At 38.0% G+C, this 20,158-nt stretch overlaps 1 protein-coding gene across 1 annotated transcript in view; it reads left to right on the top strand.

The window, feature by feature from the left end:
- Window positions 1-20,158, top strand: part of OVCH1 (ovochymase 1) — a 32,156-nt gene that overhangs the window by 4,513 nt on the left and 7,485 nt on the right. Inside the window, 7 exon segments of the mRNA XM_070408818.1 lie at window positions 2,966-3,057; window positions 3,690-3,794; window positions 4,978-5,109; window positions 5,112-5,165; window positions 9,156-9,259; window positions 11,949-12,024; window positions 14,451-14,605. Coding sequence (XP_070264919.1) covers window positions 2,966-3,057; window positions 3,690-3,794; window positions 4,978-5,109; window positions 5,112-5,165; window positions 9,156-9,259; window positions 11,949-12,024; window positions 14,451-14,605 — 718 coding nt within the window.

A 20,158-nucleotide genomic window follows, 5' to 3' on the forward strand; every position in this document is an offset into this window, starting at 1 on the left:
CCCTCATTCGGGGTCATGCTGAAATTTACATTATCTGTGATCCAAAACTCTAAGCCAAGACTCTAAAGTTGTTACAGGCGAGTAATCAGGGCTTCTGGCAGAAGCAAAAGTCAATCCTTTCTGAAGAGAATAACCTTAAATCTCAGCTTTACTATCCTCCCATAAAGTTTTAATGAATGTGAGCACACAGTTAAATCAAAAGCATGCAGAGAAAGTTGCTACCAAAGAGAGAGTCAGAAAGAATAACTAATTATTCTTTCTATGATTATGGATGTTAAAATAAGGTACATAATATATATAAAGTATGTTTTACTTAAGTTTATGTATATAAGGGTCTATCAAAAATGACTAAAGAACAGGAAACTATTAACTTAGGAGGAAGATTTTTAAAAGAGCTAATAAAACACTAAGGTATAAAAATATAAGTTGAATTGGAAACACAGTAGCTGAATTAGCAGATTAGATCAGATACAGGGAACTAGAAAATCTGAAATAATTATTCAAAAATGACAAAGTAAGAGACAGAGGAGATATATTAAAAGCATTTAGTAAACATCCAGTTTGAGCTTTAGAAAAAAATATAGGTAATGGGACAGAAAAGCTATAATTTAAGAAAAAAAAAATGGCTAAGGAGTAAACATAACTGATGAGGCACAGATCTCCAGATTTAAGAATTCAATAATTCCAAACTATGATATTAAAATTATATATAGATTAGAGGTCTGGTGCATGAAATCCATGCACTCAGGGGATCCCTCCGCCCAGCATGCACCTTCTCGCTGTCTGGAAGCCCTTGGGGAATGTCCAACTGCTGCGGAGGCAGGAGAGGCTCCCGCCACTGCAGCTGCTCTCGCCAGCCATGAGCTTGGCTTCTGGCTGAGCGGCATGTCCCCGTGTGGGAGCACACTGACCACCAGGGGGCAGCTCCTGCATTGAGCATCTGCCCCTTGGTGGTCAGTGTGTGTCATAGCAACCAATCATTCTGCTGTTCAGTAGATTTGCATATTAGCCTTTTATTATATAGGATATGTTATGTTGAAACTATAACATGCTAAAAACAAAGAGTGGATCTCAAAAGCATCGAGAAGAAAACCTATACTATCAATAAGGAATGACAATTAGACTGACAGCTAATTTTCAACAGCAGTAATGAAAGTCAGAAGATCATAGTACAAGATCATCAAAATACTGAGAGAGAATAACTCAAACTAGATCTGTATATTAAAAAATTATTGATTTTTTTCTGCTCCTCATTATAGAAACACTCTATGAAGACCCAATTATGTTAGGTATTTCAATTTCCTTTCCTCAGTTCTCATAATTGCATGTATTGGGTTTGAGATGTCTATTAGACATCCAAGTCAATCAGCCTTTCAATTGCACCACTCTATCAAATTTGTCTTGCCACAGTCACCAATGACCTTCACGTTGCTAAATTCAAAGGTAAATCTCAGTCTTCAGCTTACTTGATAGGAACTTTGACAGAGTTGTGCACACTCTCCTGGAAACATTTTCTTCACTTGAATTCCAGGAGTCCCTTGGTTTTTCTCCTACCCCTTTACACACTTTTCCCTTAGTGATCTCATCCACGATCAAGGCCTAGTGATCTATGCCAGATCTAGGTTTTAAACACCATCTACTCAAAGATTACTGCAATGTTATCTACCTAGTACAGGTTCCTTTTATTACAGAAATGCTATTTGGATTAATAGGGGTCATATAGTCAACTACCTAATGGTCATCTGCCTGGATACTTAATAGGCATCTCAAAGTTAATATGTTTAAATAAAAATCCTAATTATCCCCTACATCCTAAATCTGCTCTACCCATAGCCTTTCATACCAATTAATGACAGCTCTACCCTGCCAGTTGTTTAAGCTAAAAACTTTGTACTCATTCTTCTTTCTCTCATACTCTACATCTAATCCATCAGGAAAATCCTATTGCTTCTGCCTTACCTTCTACACTCTTACATCCTGTTTCAGGCTACAGTCTTTCTCGCTTGGGTTATTTTCAATTGACTCTTAAATTATCAGCTTCCTCTTTTGCACCACTAATGTTTATTATTAATCCAGCAGCCAGAATAATACTTTTTGAAATGTAAGTCAGGTTATGCCTCTCTTTTCAAAACACTTCAGTGGTTCTCCACTATACTCAGATGGAAATCAATATCCTTATTATCTGACATCTCCCGTCTCCTAGCCCAACATCTAACCTCCTTTTTGTTTTTTACTGAACATTCTTTTGTTTAATCTGCTCCAGGCACCCTGGCCTCCCCACTGTTCCTCAAACAATATGACATTATTCCACTACAGGGGATTTTCCATTCTGTTTCTTCTTCTTCAAATGCTTTCCACCAAGCTAACTGCATGGTGCTTTCCCCCAGCTTCTTAAGACTTTGTTCAAATGTCACAGGCTCAATGAGACTTGTCATGACTGCCCTATTTAAAAGTATACCTCCCATGCCATCCTCTTTAATCCCCAGACTTATCTTCTTTACCCTGCTTTCCCCTACCCCCAACTCACACACACACATACACACACACACACACACACACACACACACAAATTCTGCCAAGTCAGGAATTTTTTTCGGCTTATTCACTGAGGCCTAGAAGAGTGCTTACCATACAGGAGTGCTAAATTTACTATTAGAAAAAAAACTATTCTTTAAGAACAAGGGTACACCTTAAAATGTTAGTAGCTTTGGGTGGGGGTGGTCATTGTGGTATGTAGAACAATGGATTATGTTTTTTCTTGTTTTACTTTTCCTACATTTTTCTAAATTTCTATATGAAATAATTTTTTACAAGAGGAAAACATTGAAAATATATGTCAATACAGCATTTAGGAATAAATTGTAGAAGAAATGAAATCAGCCAATGTCACTTTCCAAATATATTCAGCATCATTTCTCTGTGAACCTCATGATTTTTTTGTTGTTGTTGTTGTTTTTTCAGGCATTGCTGTCCAGCCAATCTGTCTTCCCCATGGAGATGATAAGTTTGAAGAAGGGATTCTTTGCATGACCAGTGGATGGGGCAAGATTTCAGAGAGTGAGAGGTATCAAAAAATAAAATAATGTTTCTCCCAGGCCCCTTTGCATGCCCAGTAGAAGGAAGAATTTTGCTGGCCATGAGTAATGCATGATTTCCTGTGTTTTCCTTTCCCCTGAGTTCTGACCCAGTGAAGATCTGTGGCTCTCTTCACTGCATAAAAGTCTATACTTGAGGCTCTACGTAAACCTTGCTGTCATTGTGGTTAGTGTGTCAGATAAAACCCAAGGTAACTATAACAGATGAAGAAGACTATAGGAAAGGGATAATTGGGAAATAGTAACAATAGTTAAGCTTCATTATATTTAATATTATGACTTTTACAGAAAAAATAAAGAACTTTACAAAATATTGCTTTATTGACTGATGTTTTCCTCTTGGGGAAACATTAAAGCATATATTCAGAGAAATCACAACTGCCTATGTTACCTTAAAAATATGCTGGATTTTTTTTTTTAAAAAAGGGTCCTTTATAACATAATGATTTTAGGAAAGAATATAATTCACTCCTTAAAAAAAAAAGAGCTTTTACAATTTGGTTAAACGTCTATTGGAAATAGTTTTAAACTTGAAGGCTTATTACTATTTGTTTCAGTGAGGACAATTGTTGACTAACTTATCAGTCCCCACAGCATCGGGATATTCAAGTGCCCTGCAAGAACTGAACCTTCCTGTCATGGATGACAGAATGTGTAGTACTCTACTCAAGGGCATGAACCTTCCTCCCCATGTTTTATGTTGGTTTTCCTGATGGAGAAAATGTTGCCTGTCAGGTACAAAGCATAAACAGGCTGCGTTATTCTATAACACAGGGGTGATAGTGAATTCTGCCTTCCCCGTGAGCTGTTTTTGGGAGTTACTGCTTCAAAATTCCCTTTTCCTTCATCTTTCCACCTGGCTTCTACTGAAAAAAGTTTACTCGACCTGGGCTGAGAGAATTCTTTCTTGTCATATGCCAAATCTTACCCCCCTACCACCACCTCCTTTTTTACAGGGTGGAGGAGTGAGAGGCAGAGGAGGTAGTTTGAACATTTCCAACCTAATTGAAGCAAGCAAGATGACCACTTTGGCAAACTAATTAGGTTCAGCTGTGAACTATGTTTCATTCCACCTTTTGTTAAATTTTTTAAACATTTAGTGCAGAATGCAATGTTTGCACAAAGTTTGACCAAAGAAAGCATTAATTATAGTAACTGTTGGGTAAAAGATGTTGTGAATGAGTGACCTCTCAAAGATAACAATTTCACAAAGGAGACCAATCTTTACTAGATACGCAGGAGAAAGGGAGACCAGTTTGTTGAAGACATGCGTTTTAAGTGTTAGGTGGCTTAATCTGACACAAAATTGGCACATGTTCTCAAAGCAGCATATTACTCCGAAGGATTATTAAAGATAGGATCCTGAAATTGTGGGTTTCTTATCCTCTAAGGAGCCAAAAGTGTTTGACATATAGTACTTGGGACAAAATTAGTCCCTGTTTTCAAAGCCTTGAATCATTGCATAACCTTGGGGGTTCCATTCACTGGTGCTATAGTCTTGGGGTAGGGCCTAATCTTTTCCAGCAATTTCAAGTGGCAAGCTATTGCAGAGGCATCTATCTGTAAACTCATCCTCCTCCTTCCATTGATTTTGGTATGTATATGTTTGTGGCCAAAAAAAGGAGGAGGGAGATAGATATTATGTTAGCTTTATAGGATTGTAGGCAATGGGTAGAAGCAGGTTACATCTGTGCAAAACTATAGTACCTTGAAACTAATGGTAAAAAACAAACAAAAAGATGGACAAAAAATATTGATAGATAATAATCATTGGGCATCTATTTGCTTCTACTTCTCTGAGAGGAGTGCTGATATTTGTGGACTTGATAAAATATTTTTAACTAGTGAATTTTCAAATTTTCTCTTTCTCTACTATACAAAGGGGACTCTAGAGGTCCACTTGTTTGTAGAAGAGACAATGGGATCTGGATTCTTGCTGGAATAACTTCTTGGGGAGCTGGTTGTGCTAGAGGACGGGCTCCTTTAAGAAATAACTACAGAAGGACATCGGTTGGCATTTCCTTGAGGTGTCTGAGTTGATGGATTTTATCACTCAGAACATGATTACAGGTGGGTGTGATTTCTGTGACTTTTCCTTTCTTATTTATTGCAAGTCAAAAATGTATCATACTTAATTATTTCAAGGGTACTTGTATATATTGCAGATATAATCTGGACTAAGCTTTAAACCAAAGCAAAAAATATGGCTGGTTTTCAATTTGTAATTCAATGTGTATAAACTTTTGTCTCTGAATTCATGAGCACTGATATCTTTCAATTTAACTTAAACATCAGCTGGTTCTTCAAATTCATGTTCATGTAGAGTTTAATAAAATATATATCTTTTTGTATTTCTGAGATTTAAAAATACAAGAAAGGATTCAGAAGATTCTTTATCCATTTGACTTTTTTCCCCTCTGGATTACTTAAAGTACTGAAATAAATCCCTCCTCTCCCATTTCTCCCATTTGGCCTTGTTCATTTTACCTGGAGACAGTGGGAAAATATGGAAGCTTTGCAGTTACCTTTGTTCTGTGGCACTAAAATCTAGATTAGGAAAACAAATATGGGTGTGGAGATGTTAAACCTGTCCTCAAGGAACTTTCCAGCTATTTGGGGAGACAAAGAAGCAAATGGACAGTTGCAATAAAAGATGGATTGTAGGTCAGCCCAGAGAGTGGCCAGATCACTGAGGAGGAGCCTAGGGGCTGAGTACTGAAGGGCTAGAAGGTTTTCCATGAAAAGGGGCAGCATCTTCACAAGAAAATGGCACAGGGGCAACCATTGCAGAATAAAGAGGCATGAGAAAATACAATTTACAGGACAAGTCGTTTAGTGTAAGAAACAATTTGCTGTTGTTGTTGTTAATCCTCACCCGAGGATATTTTCCATTGATTTTCAGAGAGAGTAGAAGGGAGGGGGAGAGACACAGAGAGAGACATTTCAATTGGTTGCCTCCTACACGCACACTAACCAGGGCCAGGAATCCAGCTTGCAACCAAGGTACATGCCCTCGACAAGAATCAAACCTAGAACCCTTAAGTCTGCAGTCCGGCGCTCTATCCACTGATCAAAACCAGCTCAAGAACCAATTTTTCTCTCATTAATAATTTTTTATTGATTAGACATTGAAATGATACATTGTGTTCAATAAAATATATTAATATTAATTTCATCAGTTTATTTTTATTTTTTTATTTTTTTCTTTATTGATTAAGGTATTACATATGTGTCCTTATCTCCCCATTCCTCCCCCACCCCCGACTCCTGCTCTCACCCACCTGGTGTCTGTGTCCATTGGTTAGGCTTATATGCATGCATACAAGTCCTTTGGTTGATCTCTCCCTCTTACCCCCACCCTCCCCTACCTTCCCTCTGAGGCTTGATGGTCTGATCGATGCTTCTCTGTCTCTGTTTTTGTTCATCAGTTTATGTTGTTCATTATATTCTATAAATGAGTGAGATCATGTGATATTTATCTTTCTCTGACTGGCTTATTTCGCTTAGCATAATGCTCTCCACTTCCATCCATGCTGTTGCAAATGGAATTCTAAATTTCTTTAGTGGCCACATTAAAAAAATAAAACTATAATTTAGAATTTCATGTGACTCTACTATTTTTTCCTTTAAAAAAAACTTTACTGTTGAAAGTATTACAAATGTCCCCCTTTTCCCCTTCATTGTCCCCCTCCACCCAGTTCCCACCCCACCCAAACCAATAGTTTTTAAAGGCCAGGACCCAGAACAGCAGAACATAGTGCTCTTTCCGTCCCTCCCTCCTTATAGTTCAAGATCAGCCACCTGGATGACGATTTGGAAAGCACTGCTGCCTTCGGGCCAGCTGAGCACCAGCTCTACCTCAAACCAGAGAGGCTCTCAGCTCACTTTCGTTTGGTCTTCAGAGTAAAAGTGTTCTGTTCATTGCCATCACTGCAAGGGGAAATTCTCTCCTGGCGGCACTCCTGTTCAATTTTTATCACCTGGATGTGAAGATTAAAAAGCTTAACAAACCCTGAACAAAGGTTAATGATAACAACACTGTAAAATAGCAATGAAATCGGGCGATAACCATTAATTCCAGAGTCAAATGAATATCAGAATGTGACATGTACTTTATTTAAATAACACTTCCTTATGACCATCTTTTTTCTAATCCCCTGGTTGCCTATTTCTTCTGGCTTCTAACAATTAAAATGTGACACTGTCATCTGAAATGTCTGAGTGAATGATAGAGACTTGCCATGTCATTGCTAAAATTTGTATACTTTTACTTCAGTGTTTTTAAACAAAAGTGTTTTATTGTAACCCAGGACAACCTAGTTAGAAATGAGAAAACACCATCTTAGTTCCATATACTATAAATTTGAGAACTTCAGTGTGATACATGATTTGAGAAAACTGCATAAATATTAAATCTGAAGAACTCAAATAAAGAAAAGAACATTATAAATACTATTCAATCATAAAAAGAATGAAATCTTGACATTTGTGACAACATAGATAGATCTTTGAGACATGCTGAATGAAATAAGTCAGAAAGAGATATAAGTACTATATGATCTCACTTATATATGGAATTAAAATAAAAAAAACTAAGCTTATAGATACAGAAAACAGATTTGTGGTCACCAGAGGTGGGGGTAGGAGGGTGAGCAAAATGAGTGAAGGAGGTCAAAAGGTATGAACTTCCAATTATAAATATGTCATGGGATGTAATGTAAACATTGTAACTACCTATAATAATAAAAGTATAATATGCTAATTAGATTGGACAGCCAAATGAACTTCCCGACGAAGCGGCATGGTGGGGGCCAAGGCAGAGGCGATTAGGGGTGATCAGGCAGGCAGGCAAGTGGTTAGTGATGATCAGGCAGGCTGGCGAGCAGTTAGGGGCTATCAGGCAGGCAGGCGAGTGGTTAGGGCAGCCGTGGGCAAACTACGGCCCGCGGGCCAGATCCGGCCTGTTTGAAATGAATAAAACTAAAAAAAAAAAAAAAGACCATACCCTTTTATGTAATGATGTTTACTTTGAATTTATATTAGTTCACACAAACACTCCATCCATGCTTTTGTTCCGGCCCTCCGGTCCAGTTTAAGAACCCATTGTGGCCCTCGAGTCAAAAAGTTTGCCCACCCCTGGGTTAGGGGCAATGAGGCAGGCAGGCAGAGTGGTTAGGCCATCAGTCAGGCAGGCGAGTGGTTAGGGGCAATCAGGCAGGTAGACAGGCCAGTGTTTAGGAGCCAGTAGTTCCGGATTGCGAGAGGGATGTCTGACTGCCGGTTTAGGATCGGGCCTAAACAGGCAGTCAGACATCCCCCAAGGGGTCCTGGATTGTGAGAGGGTGCAGGCTGGGCTGAAGGATCCCCCTCCCATGCATGAATTTTGTGCACTGGGCCTCTAGTAGTTAATAATACTGTATTGCATATTTAAAAGTTGCAAAGAGAGTAGATCTTAAAATACTCATTATAAGGAAAAAAATTTGTAAAGATATGTGATGATGGATATTTATTAAAGTTATTGTGATTGTTTTGCAATATATACAAATATTGAATTATTATTGTATACCCCAAACTAATATCATGTTATATGTTAAAATTATACCTTAATGCCTCACAGATGTGGCTCAGTGGTTGAGCATCAGGTTAAGAGCTGGATCCCCAGTGTGGGGCATGCAGGAAGCAGCAGATCAATGATCCTCTCTCATCATTGATGTTTCTATCTCACTCTCCATCCCTCTCTGAAATCCATAAAAATATTTTTAAAAGTTTAGAAAATTATACCTGAATAAAAATAATATAGGAGGGAAAGTATTGTAGAAGTATGTCAGATGATTAATTAATAAGACTATTATTTTAAAAAAAGAAAAGAATGTATCACTTAGAAATTTTACTAATGAAGTCTGCAAATACAATGTCTTGGTCACAGAACCTAAAAACATATGCATTCCTATAAATATAAATTAAACATTATAAATTTTATAGTTTTAAGCTGACTCTACCATATGTCTTTAAATATTGTCCATAGCTGAGGTAAATAATCAACTTTTTCCTATGTTTTAGAAGATTGCAGAACTCAGGGAATAGTGTTAGTTGGAGGAACAGTGAGGATCCATTACCCCCATTTGAAAGAGGGCGACTATGCTCATAATTGGTATGTATCCCAGGTAGGAATGATTCCTGGGTTTTCTCCGTACACCAGGCCATTTAAGGATCTGTGTTTTGTCAGTTTTATCTAGGATCTTAATTTCTTTATCTGATTAACATAAAATTTAAATATTTCATCTGAAATTTTCTGGTTGAAAAATACTTACTAATCAGTATGCCTGATACTCATTAGTAGAATCACCAACACAACTGGTATTAAGACGGGAGCTCACCTGAATTGATATATTCCAATGACTAACATTAACAGCATCTGGTAGTGATATTGTTATGGGAATTTAGTGAATAATCTGTTTCACTTATTTCTGTAATAATGATAATATTTTGTTAAGTGTTGCCTCGAAGATGGAAACTAGTTCATGATCTATAAGCTTCGATGTCTTTGAAATTTTTTCTACATACCCCGTCTTCTATATGGATAATGATATCTTTAAGGTCAAAAAATTAGTTTTGCTAGTACCTCATCTCCTTGAGTGTTCAACATCCATTTTTTAAAAATTGTATTTATCATTGAAAAGTATTCAAAGATAGATGATAGTTCTAAGAGTTTATAATCTGGTAGGAGGAGAGAACTAGGCAAAATTAACTATAATATAAAACAAGATGAAATAAGCTTTATAATCCCAGGTGTGTTGATACTATGAAAATGGAGAGACTAATTCTCATTGCAGGGTTTTGTGAGGTGTGTGTACTGTGGTTGGGAGGGGTTGGGGTAGGAATGCTTTAGTGAAGGGGTTGGTATTGAAACTAGGCATTAAAGCAGTGGTTCTTAATCTTCTGGCCCATTAAATACAGTTCCTCATGTTGTGACCCCCAACCATAAAATTATTTTCGTTGCTACTTCATAACTGTAATTTTGCTACTGTTATGAATCGATCCCCAGTAGGGGGCGTTCATCATTGATGTTTCTCTATCCCTTTCCCTTCCTCTCTGAAATCAATAAAAAAATATATGTATATTAAAAAAAGAAGTCAACTAGAAAGAATAAGACTTTCAGTAATATCACAATTCAGTATTAGCATGAATTTGTTACATTTCAACAAGTTTAAAACAAACTGCTTGTAAAATCCATTGTTATTTCATGTACCACCAATAAAGCAAATAAAACATCTAAGACTGAGAAATCTCATGTAAAGCTGGGACATCAAGGCATAAACCCACCCACATGGAAAGTTACATGCCTCAATCTTGGCACTGGATGTAGGGAGGAATAAAAATCTTACCTGATAATTTGAATCACAAGCTAATACTTGTGTAAGTCTACAGTCTAAAATCCCCTACACCAGTGTAGTCCAAACTATCCCAAGCAGAAAAATTAAGTAGTATTTAGTAGAGAATTCCCCCAGGTGACTGGGCAAAGCTAATACAAGTCCTTCTGGAAAAACTCTTTCAATCTGTGACTAACAGAATTGTAAGATCTTTCTGATTTTAAAATGTTCAAATGTGAAAAGACATGTGTTTTAGAATTGTAATAAGATAGGGAGCCAATTTGCAAGCTTAGAGACTTCTCCAGCATGCTAAGCAGCATTGAATGGTACAAGGGTTTTATAAATTCCAAATGGAGTCAATTAGCTAATGGTAAGGGAGAAAGAGATAATGAGAAGTGGGGAGTTTATACAGTCTTTCCAGGCCTAATTTTATCCTGGCAGGTGGTGGCTAGGCTCAGAAACGGCAGATAATAGAATTCAAGTGGTCTCTTCTTTTTTTTCATGCCCATGGGAGACATTGCATTTCTTAGAGGCTAGAAGAGTGATTCACATATCATGAACACTCAGTAGATATCTGAATGGATAAATCCATGATTACTTTTGGTACCCATCTCTCACTTAGCTTGACTAGACCTCAGAATCCTTTTGTTATTGTTGTTGTTGTTGTTGTTAATCCTCCCCAGAGGGTATATATTTCCCATTGATTTTTAGAGAAAGTGAAAGGGAGTGGAAGAGACACAGGAGAGAAACAGCGATATGAGAGAGACACATCTATTGGTTGCCTCTCATAGGAGCCCCGAACCAGTGCCCAGAATTGAGCCTGAAAATGGAGTACTTACCCTTGACTGGAATCAAATCCTTGACCCTTCAGTCCACTCTAACCATTGAGCAACCAGTTAGGGCCTCAGAGTTCTTTTTAATAGCAACCATTAACAATAAATCAAGATTGGCAAATGATTTTAAATCTGTTCTCCATCTCTGAGTTAGAGATCTTGAGGCAGAAAATAATTTAATCAAAAGAGGAGAAAGTACTGACCTTTGAAATCATAAAGCCTAAACTGCATTTCCTGTTATATGAGATGTGATGAGTCCCTTAATATCAATGCCAGTTTTCCCATTTGGAGAGGGGGAGTCATTTCTCTCCCATCTGCTTCAGAGGGAGTGTAATGAACATCCAGGAAAATGATAGATGTGGGGTGCTTTTTCAATTGAAATGCTTAGAAAGTGAGTTTTATAATATTTTTAGCTGGCTTATTGCTTTTTAAATTGAAGTGCTTAAAAAGTGATTTTAATAATATTTTAGGCAGCCTATTTTTACGTCTATGTTCAGGGTGATGGACCTGAATAGAAAAAGAGTAAAGCAAGTTTTTTTCTGGTTAAGAGGAAATATTTAGTAAGAATTTATTGTGTTTGTTTTTTGGAAACTGGGTATAAAAGAGTTGGATAGTTCCTACAGTCCTGAGCATTTATTTATCACTTACAGGGCAGTGGGGCTATTAAATGGCCTAAAGTTGTTGATAAAGACTACCAAGTTTTAAGAAAAAAGTTCATTCTGACATGTGAGATTCCAGATAAGATTGCTTTGCACTCAGATGAGCCTGAGACATGGAAGACAATGAGGATTTATGGTCCACTGAGGCTTCTTTTTCTGAATAATAATATGAATTAATGTAGGAAAATAAAGATGTAAAGGATTATGTGTTGAATTATGTTAGACTACTTACAAAATGTTTAGACATGTTTCTAAAGATGTTAAGAAAAGGTCACAGCTGACCTCACTGGCAGTTTGAGAGACGACATTGCAACCACAGGGACTGTGACTTCGGCTGACAATTCATAATTCAACTTCTGGGTGAATCTTATGAATTTCTAATTAGGCTGAGAACAGAGAGATGACTCTTAGGTTTCTTAAATTTATAATTCATAATTCTAGCATTTTATAACTAAGTGAAATTTAAAAAGTGGTTTTTGCCCATTCTCTAATTCAGGTGTCCTCAAACTTTTTAAACAGGGGGCCAGTTCACTGTCCCTCAGACCATTGGAGGGCTGGACTATAGTTTAAAAAAAAACTATGAACAAATTCCTATGCACACTGCACATATCTTATTTTGAAGTAAAAAAACAAAATGGGAACAAATACAATATTTGTATTTGCATGTGGCCCACAGGCCGTAGTTTGAGGACCCCTGCTCTAATTAATACTCTTCTGTTTGTTGAATCAATGTCAGAAATTCAAGCATAAACAAATCATTCTCCCATAAGGAACTTCCATTGCTTTTTATCTTCTAATATCCTATAAAATGTTACTGTTGGTGAGTAATGAGCTAAAGACCAGATAATAGACCTTATTTGTCACACTCAACTTTGGGGCTGTGAGGTCACATTTTCAGAGCTGTGGCTTCTGCATGTGTGAGCTCGGTGGGACAGCCCATCTCGAATGCTATTGTATTATTAGGTTGGAGTAAAGGGCCCCATAAATATCAATGGACTATATAAATGTAAGGTAATTCTTATTTTGTCTAAAAAGGTATAAGACTATGAAATAATAAACATTTTTAATGTCATGAATCTAAAGTGACAGAGCAAATCATACAGAATACATGTTAACCCAGGCCTGACTGAGGGTCAGTTATGAGAAGAGATTTTTTAGTGTTCATTATTAGCATCATTTTAAATTGGAGTTGAGTTTTGGTCACAGTGACAATTGAGGGGGAAAAGTAATATGATTTTGGCTTATATTAGGAAATCATAAAAACAGGTTGCTATCCTATATTTATAATATGTTTACATAACATTTATCTGTATAAATATGTAATCATGTCAATTACATATAACAATTCATATCTCGTTGAATCCTCTTTCTGAATTCTTATGTAGCAATATTTGAAACACTGACATTTATATTGGAAATGAGCTAGGAAAAAGTGTTTCTGGTCTCGTTCTCCTGCCAATGTATTCCCTTTACAAAGATGCCACATCTGGAAATGAAGACAGCCTGCGTGAGACACACAGTTTTTGGCTCAATGCTCTGCATCAGCACAGGCATACCTGAGTGATTGCAATTACATTGGTGCTAAGCAAGTCTGAGCTTAAATATATTTGCTATCAAAACAACAATGAGGTACCATCTCACATCTGTCAGAATGGCTATCATCAACAAATCAACAAACAAGTGCTGGAGAGGATGTGGAGAAAAAGGAACACTTGTGCACTGCTGGTGGGAATGTAGACTGGTGCAGCCACTATGGAAGACAGTATGGAGTTTCCTCAAAAAACTGGAAATGGAACTCCCATTTGACCCTGTGATCCCACTTCTAGGAATTTATCCCAAGAAACCAGAAACACCAATCAGAAAGGATATATGCACCTATATGTTCATAGCAGCACAATTCACCATAGCTAAGATCTGGAAACAGCCTAAATGCCCATCAGTAGATGAATGGATTAGAAAACTGTGGTACATCTACATGATGGAATACTATGCTGCTGTAAGAAAGAAGGTACTCTTACCATTTGCAATGGCATGGATGGAGCTGGAGAGCATTATGCTAAGTGAAATAAGCCAGTCAATGAAGGAAAAATACCACATGATCTCACTCATTCATGGATAATAGAGACCATTATAAACTTTTGAACAATAATAGATACAGAGGCAGAGCTGCCTCACACAGATTGTCAAACTGCAGCGGGAAGGCCGGGGAGGGTTGGGGGGCAGGAGGGAGGGGGTTAAGAGATCAACTGAAGGGCTTGTATGCATGCATATGAGCATAACCAATGGACATAAGACACTGGGGGGTAGGGGAAGCCGGGGTATTGTCAAGGGCGGGGGGGGAAAAAAGGACACATATGTAATACCCTTTGTAATGCTTTAAGCAATAAAAAAAAAATATATATATATATATATATATATATATATATATTTGCTAACTTAATTTCTTGCTCACTTCATTATTACGCTCTCTTTCAGAATCTGCTCCTTAATTAGATGGTGGCCTGGCAAGTCGCTTGCAGCAGATTCAAGTGCCTGTGTTAGAAAGAGAGACCTGCGAACGCACTTATTATTCTGCTCATCCAGGAGGGATCACAGAGAAGATGATCTGTGCTAGCTTTGCAGCAACTGGAGGGAAGGATTGCTGTCAGGTGAGACAAATATGATTTCGCAGGGGAACAGAGAAAGCTGTCATCTGCTGGAGACTGTCTTCACACAGGAGAAGACTCTCAAACCACAGACAGCTCCCTTTGCCTGCTTCATAGTGTCATGCCACATCCCCTCACCCAAAGGCCTAGTAAGACCATAGGAAGAGTGAGTTGCAGTATCCAAACTTGCTGAGATGGCACAGAGGGAGGGTGGAAACAGCCTGCAGCCAGAAGAGCAGGTGAGAACAGAGAGCAGCATGAGGAGGTAGGAGATGGCAGCACCACTAAACTGACCTGCAGGTGGGACGATGTTTGCAGTTGTATTTAAGCCTTTGGGAAAACAGGAACAAGCAAATAAGGATTCTAAATTAGTGTGTCCTATTTATGACTTAAGAGTTTAATTGTTTAAAATTGTTATTAACCTCCAGTGTGCTCACACTTGATTTTCCATCACAGATTAAAATAAAATAATCATGAAGAGAATGAGAACCTTTGAAAAATAGTTTTCATGTGCAGTGAAAAAAGTCACAAAGCAATAGTTTCAATTCAGTAATATTGTAGAGGCACAAAGCTGTACAGATATATTCACAGGGGTGAGCATACTATTGGCAAGTTCAGAACCAGCTAAGAAAAACAAAAAAAAAACAAAAAACACAACAGAATATGGGCAAAGAGATTGCAAACACCAGCTTTACTCTTCACAAAGCCAACTGAAGAATGTGGCTTTAGATACACACAAAAAGCATGTCTAACACTCTGTAGCCCACCTTCAATATCTAGTCTCAATCTGAGCAGCCCTCCTAAAAGAAAGCTGTGGTCTTCAGGGCAGACATGCTTCCCCAGATTTATCATTTCATACTGATCTAGAGTGGAGGGGGAGGAAAAAAATGAACCTCTAGTCTTTATTGCTTTTGATAGTCCCCCCTTGCCCCCAAATCAAGAAACATGAACCAATGGATGTTACTTTTATGGGGAGAAAACTGGTCATTAACCTGAATAGAAGTCCTTTCACATGAAAACATGAAGAGAGAAGGGAAGAGGTCTCTTCTTAACACTGAATATACTAGTAAATGCATTGTACTTAAACCCATTCACAGCATCAAGCATTACTCACATTCTGTTATATGTTGAGTAACTTAATTTGCATTCTCCAGAAGCACACCCTGTGACAAGTACTCAAGTGTAATGGTCTGTTTAGGACGTGCAGATCACTGGTAGGAAAGTGAATAGGTCAGAGGTATAGGGAAGGGAAGGCAGCCTAGGATGTGATATTAAGTCACTACCACAGTGAGGGACTGAGCTTCATCCTGCAGCAAAAATCTGGCAGTGACACAAAACACACTAAGAATATTGATTTCCTCTGAGAGGTGAGGGAGCTGGGATATTTATACACAACTTCCCCAAGGTCATAGTTGGAGGGCTGCAGGAACAGCACTTCCTACATTATGGCCTGCTTTCGGGGGACCAGGGGGTGGGGAGGTCTGGGGAGGGTGGGGGGAGAGCCCACAGGCACAGAGTCAGGATGTGGACAGGAAGATCTGAGGAATATGGGAAGTCCACTCCCAGTTCTGCTAGAGGACAAAGTTGTATTATAAAAATAAAACTCTAAATTAGTGTGTTCATTCTTCCCTTTTGAGGGATTTTTTTTTTTCTCTCTGCTTTGAATCAGGAAAATCACAAATGGCTCTACTATCTCCATCATGTGGGACAGCATATAACATTGAGGGAAGACCTTACTCTGCATCAAGATAGCAAACATCCTGGCTGGTTGTGCAGTGGTTAGAGCGTTGGTCCCAGGACTGAAGGGTCATGGGTTCAATTCCAGTCAATGGTACGCCCCTTCATTGCAGGCTCGATCCACACTCCAGTCGAGGCTCATGTGGAAGCCAACCAATCAATGTGTCTTGCTCATATAGATGTTTCTCTCTGTCTTTCCCCTTCCCTTCACTCTCTCTGGAAAAAAAAAAAATCAATGGAAAACAAATCCTTGGGTGAAAATTAACAAAACAGAGAGAGAGAGAGCAAAAAGGAACTGGTGCGGAAATTAGGTTCATGCCAGAGGTGACCCGCATATTGTGATCTCGGTTGGCACTTTGTTCTTATTTCTGCTTCATCCAGCAGTCATTTTGGCTGCAGCATGACCAAATTTACAGTCATTGTAAGGGAAGGAAAATACGGAGATGAGATTCTAACTGGTAAAGGGGGCTAGATTTCTTTCACAAAAGGGTGACTTCAGAAATTTGCTTTGGTAAAATGGACTCTGCTATTTCTATCGGCTAATTGATTTTTTACCCTCTTGTGTATGCTCAGAGGTAATGAACCTGCTGATGTAATTTCTCACCCAAGAAGATGAAAATAAAAATGTTGGAATGCAGAGACATGAGAGTTTTAGATATGTGATGTAGAATCCTGTGGTTCTTTGTTCACAACAAATTTCAGATTTTGTTTTTTTTTTAAATTTCAAATTCTTTGACCTACAAGGGGATTTGTGCGATCACAGTGATGCGGTCCCACTCCTGCTGACTTTTCCAATTGCTTTCATACTTCTCTCCTCTTGCTTACTACATTTCAGCCACATTGATTTCCTTCTGACCTTCCAACTTGCCACATATTTGCCCAACTGGGGCCTTAACCCAGTTATCAGTTCTGCATAAATACTTTTTCTCCAGGGTTTTGAAAATCTGTCTGCATTTTGTTTAGGATTTTTACATCTTTGTTCATTAGGGAGGGATACTGTTTTTTTTCTGCCCCTATCTGTCCTGGGTCTCAGGGTAATGCTGGCCTTATCAAATCAGCTTGGGAGTATTCCCTCCTCTTCAATTTTTTTTGAAGAATTTGAGAAAGATTGGAGTCAATTCTTTAAGTGTTTAGTAAGTTCATCAGTGAAGCCATCTGGGCTTTTCTTTGTTGGGATGTTTTTGATTCCTGAATCAATCCCCTTACTGGTATTGGTTTGTTCTGATTTTCTATTGCCAGATGGAAGGCAGAAAATTTAGTCACTGATACAGGTGTGTGGGTACATGTGGGGATAGGAGCTTCTGGAAGTTCTCTTCTAATTGCTTCTATTTTCTCAGCAGATGAAACAGGGTTGTGAAAAAAGGCTTGAGGTATTAAAATAAAAAAAGAAAGTATGAAATAGTTCTCTTAAAAATGACAAAGGGCATGGACTAGAAAAATGTGGTAGGATTATTAGGCAGCATATGCCTCAGAGATTAATGATTAACATTTAGAGGGAGACCAACTATTAGGTGAATTGTATGTTTTCCTCTGGAGACACTGAGTGGTACATGGATGCAGAGCAGGTAGAGAATTGATTCAGTTAGAGTGGATTTTCCCAAGTATGCAAGAGTGTAAGGGAATTGAGAGCGTGTGTGAAGAAGTGATTAAGACAATAGGTCACAGGAATTAAACTAAAAAAAGAGTAAACAAGGGCCCTGACCTGTTTGGCTCAGCAGATAGAGCGTCGGCCTGCGGACTCAAGGGTCCCAGGTTTGATTCCGGTCAAGGGCATGTACCTTGGTTGCGGGCACATCCCCAGTGGGGGGTGTGCAGAAGGCAGCTGATTGATGTTTCTAACTCTCTAGCCCTCAAGCACTCTCCCTTCCTCTCTGTAAAAAAATCAATTATATATATATATATATATATATATATATACACATAAATATATATATATATTTAGAGAGAGAGAGAGAGAGAGAACACGGATGTGAGAGGAATTAGGGATAAGGAAAAAGTGATAGGATAGATGAATTGCAAGTCTCAAAAGGTGGAAGTGTTGGAGGAAATTGGAAAGATAAACATTTGTGGCTGGAGATAGTGGTGCTTAAAACCGAGCTTATGAAAGGCTTGGGGTTCCTACTAATGACCAGGTCTCTAAGGCTGACCATTGAGATAAGGCTGAGGTCCAGTGGGGGAAAGTTGAGAAATTGAGAAGTGTCAGTACTGGAATCATTACCTATATGGCTTCTGAAATCAGCAAGATTTAAGAGAAGAATCGTGTTGGAGAGAATGTCTGCTAAAATCTAGGAATAACTCGAGATCAATTGTGGTTGATATGGTTTGACAACACCAGGGTCAAAGAGTCAAAACAAGAGTCAAAGAGTCATGTCTGATAACATAAGGGTCAAAGAGACAAAACAAGGGTGGAAGAGTCATGTTTAGATTAAAAGGAAATCTGGAATTGAGGTTGAAATGAAGAGCAAACTTAGGTCCAACATCCCCAAACCTAATGATTCCAATGGGTTGAGTTAAATGAATAATTTAAATGAGTGACTGACTACTTTAATGCATGTAAAGCACTTAGAATAAGTGGTGGTGGTATTCTTTGACTTGTCCCATTCAGGCTATTAGAAAATGAACATTGTTAAAATGTAGAGAAGATATTTCTCATTTGCATGTGTTCAGAAATTCTTATACATGCCAAAGAGCTTAGAAGTTTTACATATGAAATGGCATTGTTTTATTTTAGTTCTATAACTATCGTATGAGATAAATGTTAGAATTATACCATATTTAACACCCACCCACCCTCACTGCTTGCTTTTTATACTAGGTAATTAATGAATCCTAGCTATGGTTTTTTTCATTGTTCCCCACTTATAAAAAACAGTGACTGGTTGGGAATTCATGACTTTTAGGATTTGGCTCTTTTTCCAGGCAGATTTGTCATAGAGGATTATTGTGGAGAGGAAAAGGAGGTTGAAAAGATTGGAAAGATTGGGCCAGACTGTAAAAGACTGTAAAAGAAGTTGCTTTGAACAAGGAAAGAGCTCAGTTATTTTGTTTCATACACAATTACCAGATTGGAGGGCAAGGTGGGGGAAGATTAGAGACTGGGAAACCAGTTAGGTTACTATTAAATCAAAGTAGACCTAATAAATCTATAAATTAGATCACAGTAGCCATATAAATGAAAAGGAGAATTTGCAAAGAAATAACAGAGGACTGGGCAATGGAATAGAATCCTGAATTCCTGTAGCATTGTATTTCCTTTCTACCACTCTTCATGTCTACTGTTCATAAAAATATTTTTGGTATGTATCTCCTTGGATAGATTATTAATTTCTCTACATAGGCTGTATATAATAATGCATTTACTAATTAACTAATGCTCATACATTAAAATATGTTCATTTGAATACAGAGTATTTAAATATGTAATTGATAAGATTTTTATTTAGGGACTAAATAGACATAGGAGAGGAAAGAAGAGTCAGGGATGTAACCTGAAGGAGAAGCTCAGTTAGCCAGAGAACTACTGGCATCTGAAGCTCTGCAGGAATCCCTGCAGTTCTAAAGGTGCCCTTGAACTTAAAGGTAAATCAGAGAAATGAGAGACATTCAAGTGCTTTCAGCAAATTCTTTCCTTGACCTCAGTCACAGACTCCATGAATGTAATCATTTGTCCCAGTAGGATAAATGCTCAGCAAAATCAGTGAAGATTTTAAGAACAGATCTTCAGTAGCAATCTGAAAGACGAGAAGGAATAAAAACATGCAGGTAGTAAGGAATGTAATTCACTGTGCATTTTCCAAGAAAATTTAAAAATTCAGTGAA

The sequence above is a fragment of the Myotis yumanensis genome, unplaced genomic scaffold (assembly GCF_028538775.1).
Source record: "Myotis yumanensis isolate MYYU_CA2020_CCGP unplaced genomic scaffold, mMyoYum1.0.hap1 SCAF_3, whole genome shotgun sequence".
In the NCBI taxonomy this organism is placed as follows: Eukaryota; Metazoa; Chordata; class Mammalia; order Chiroptera; family Vespertilionidae; genus Myotis; species Myotis yumanensis.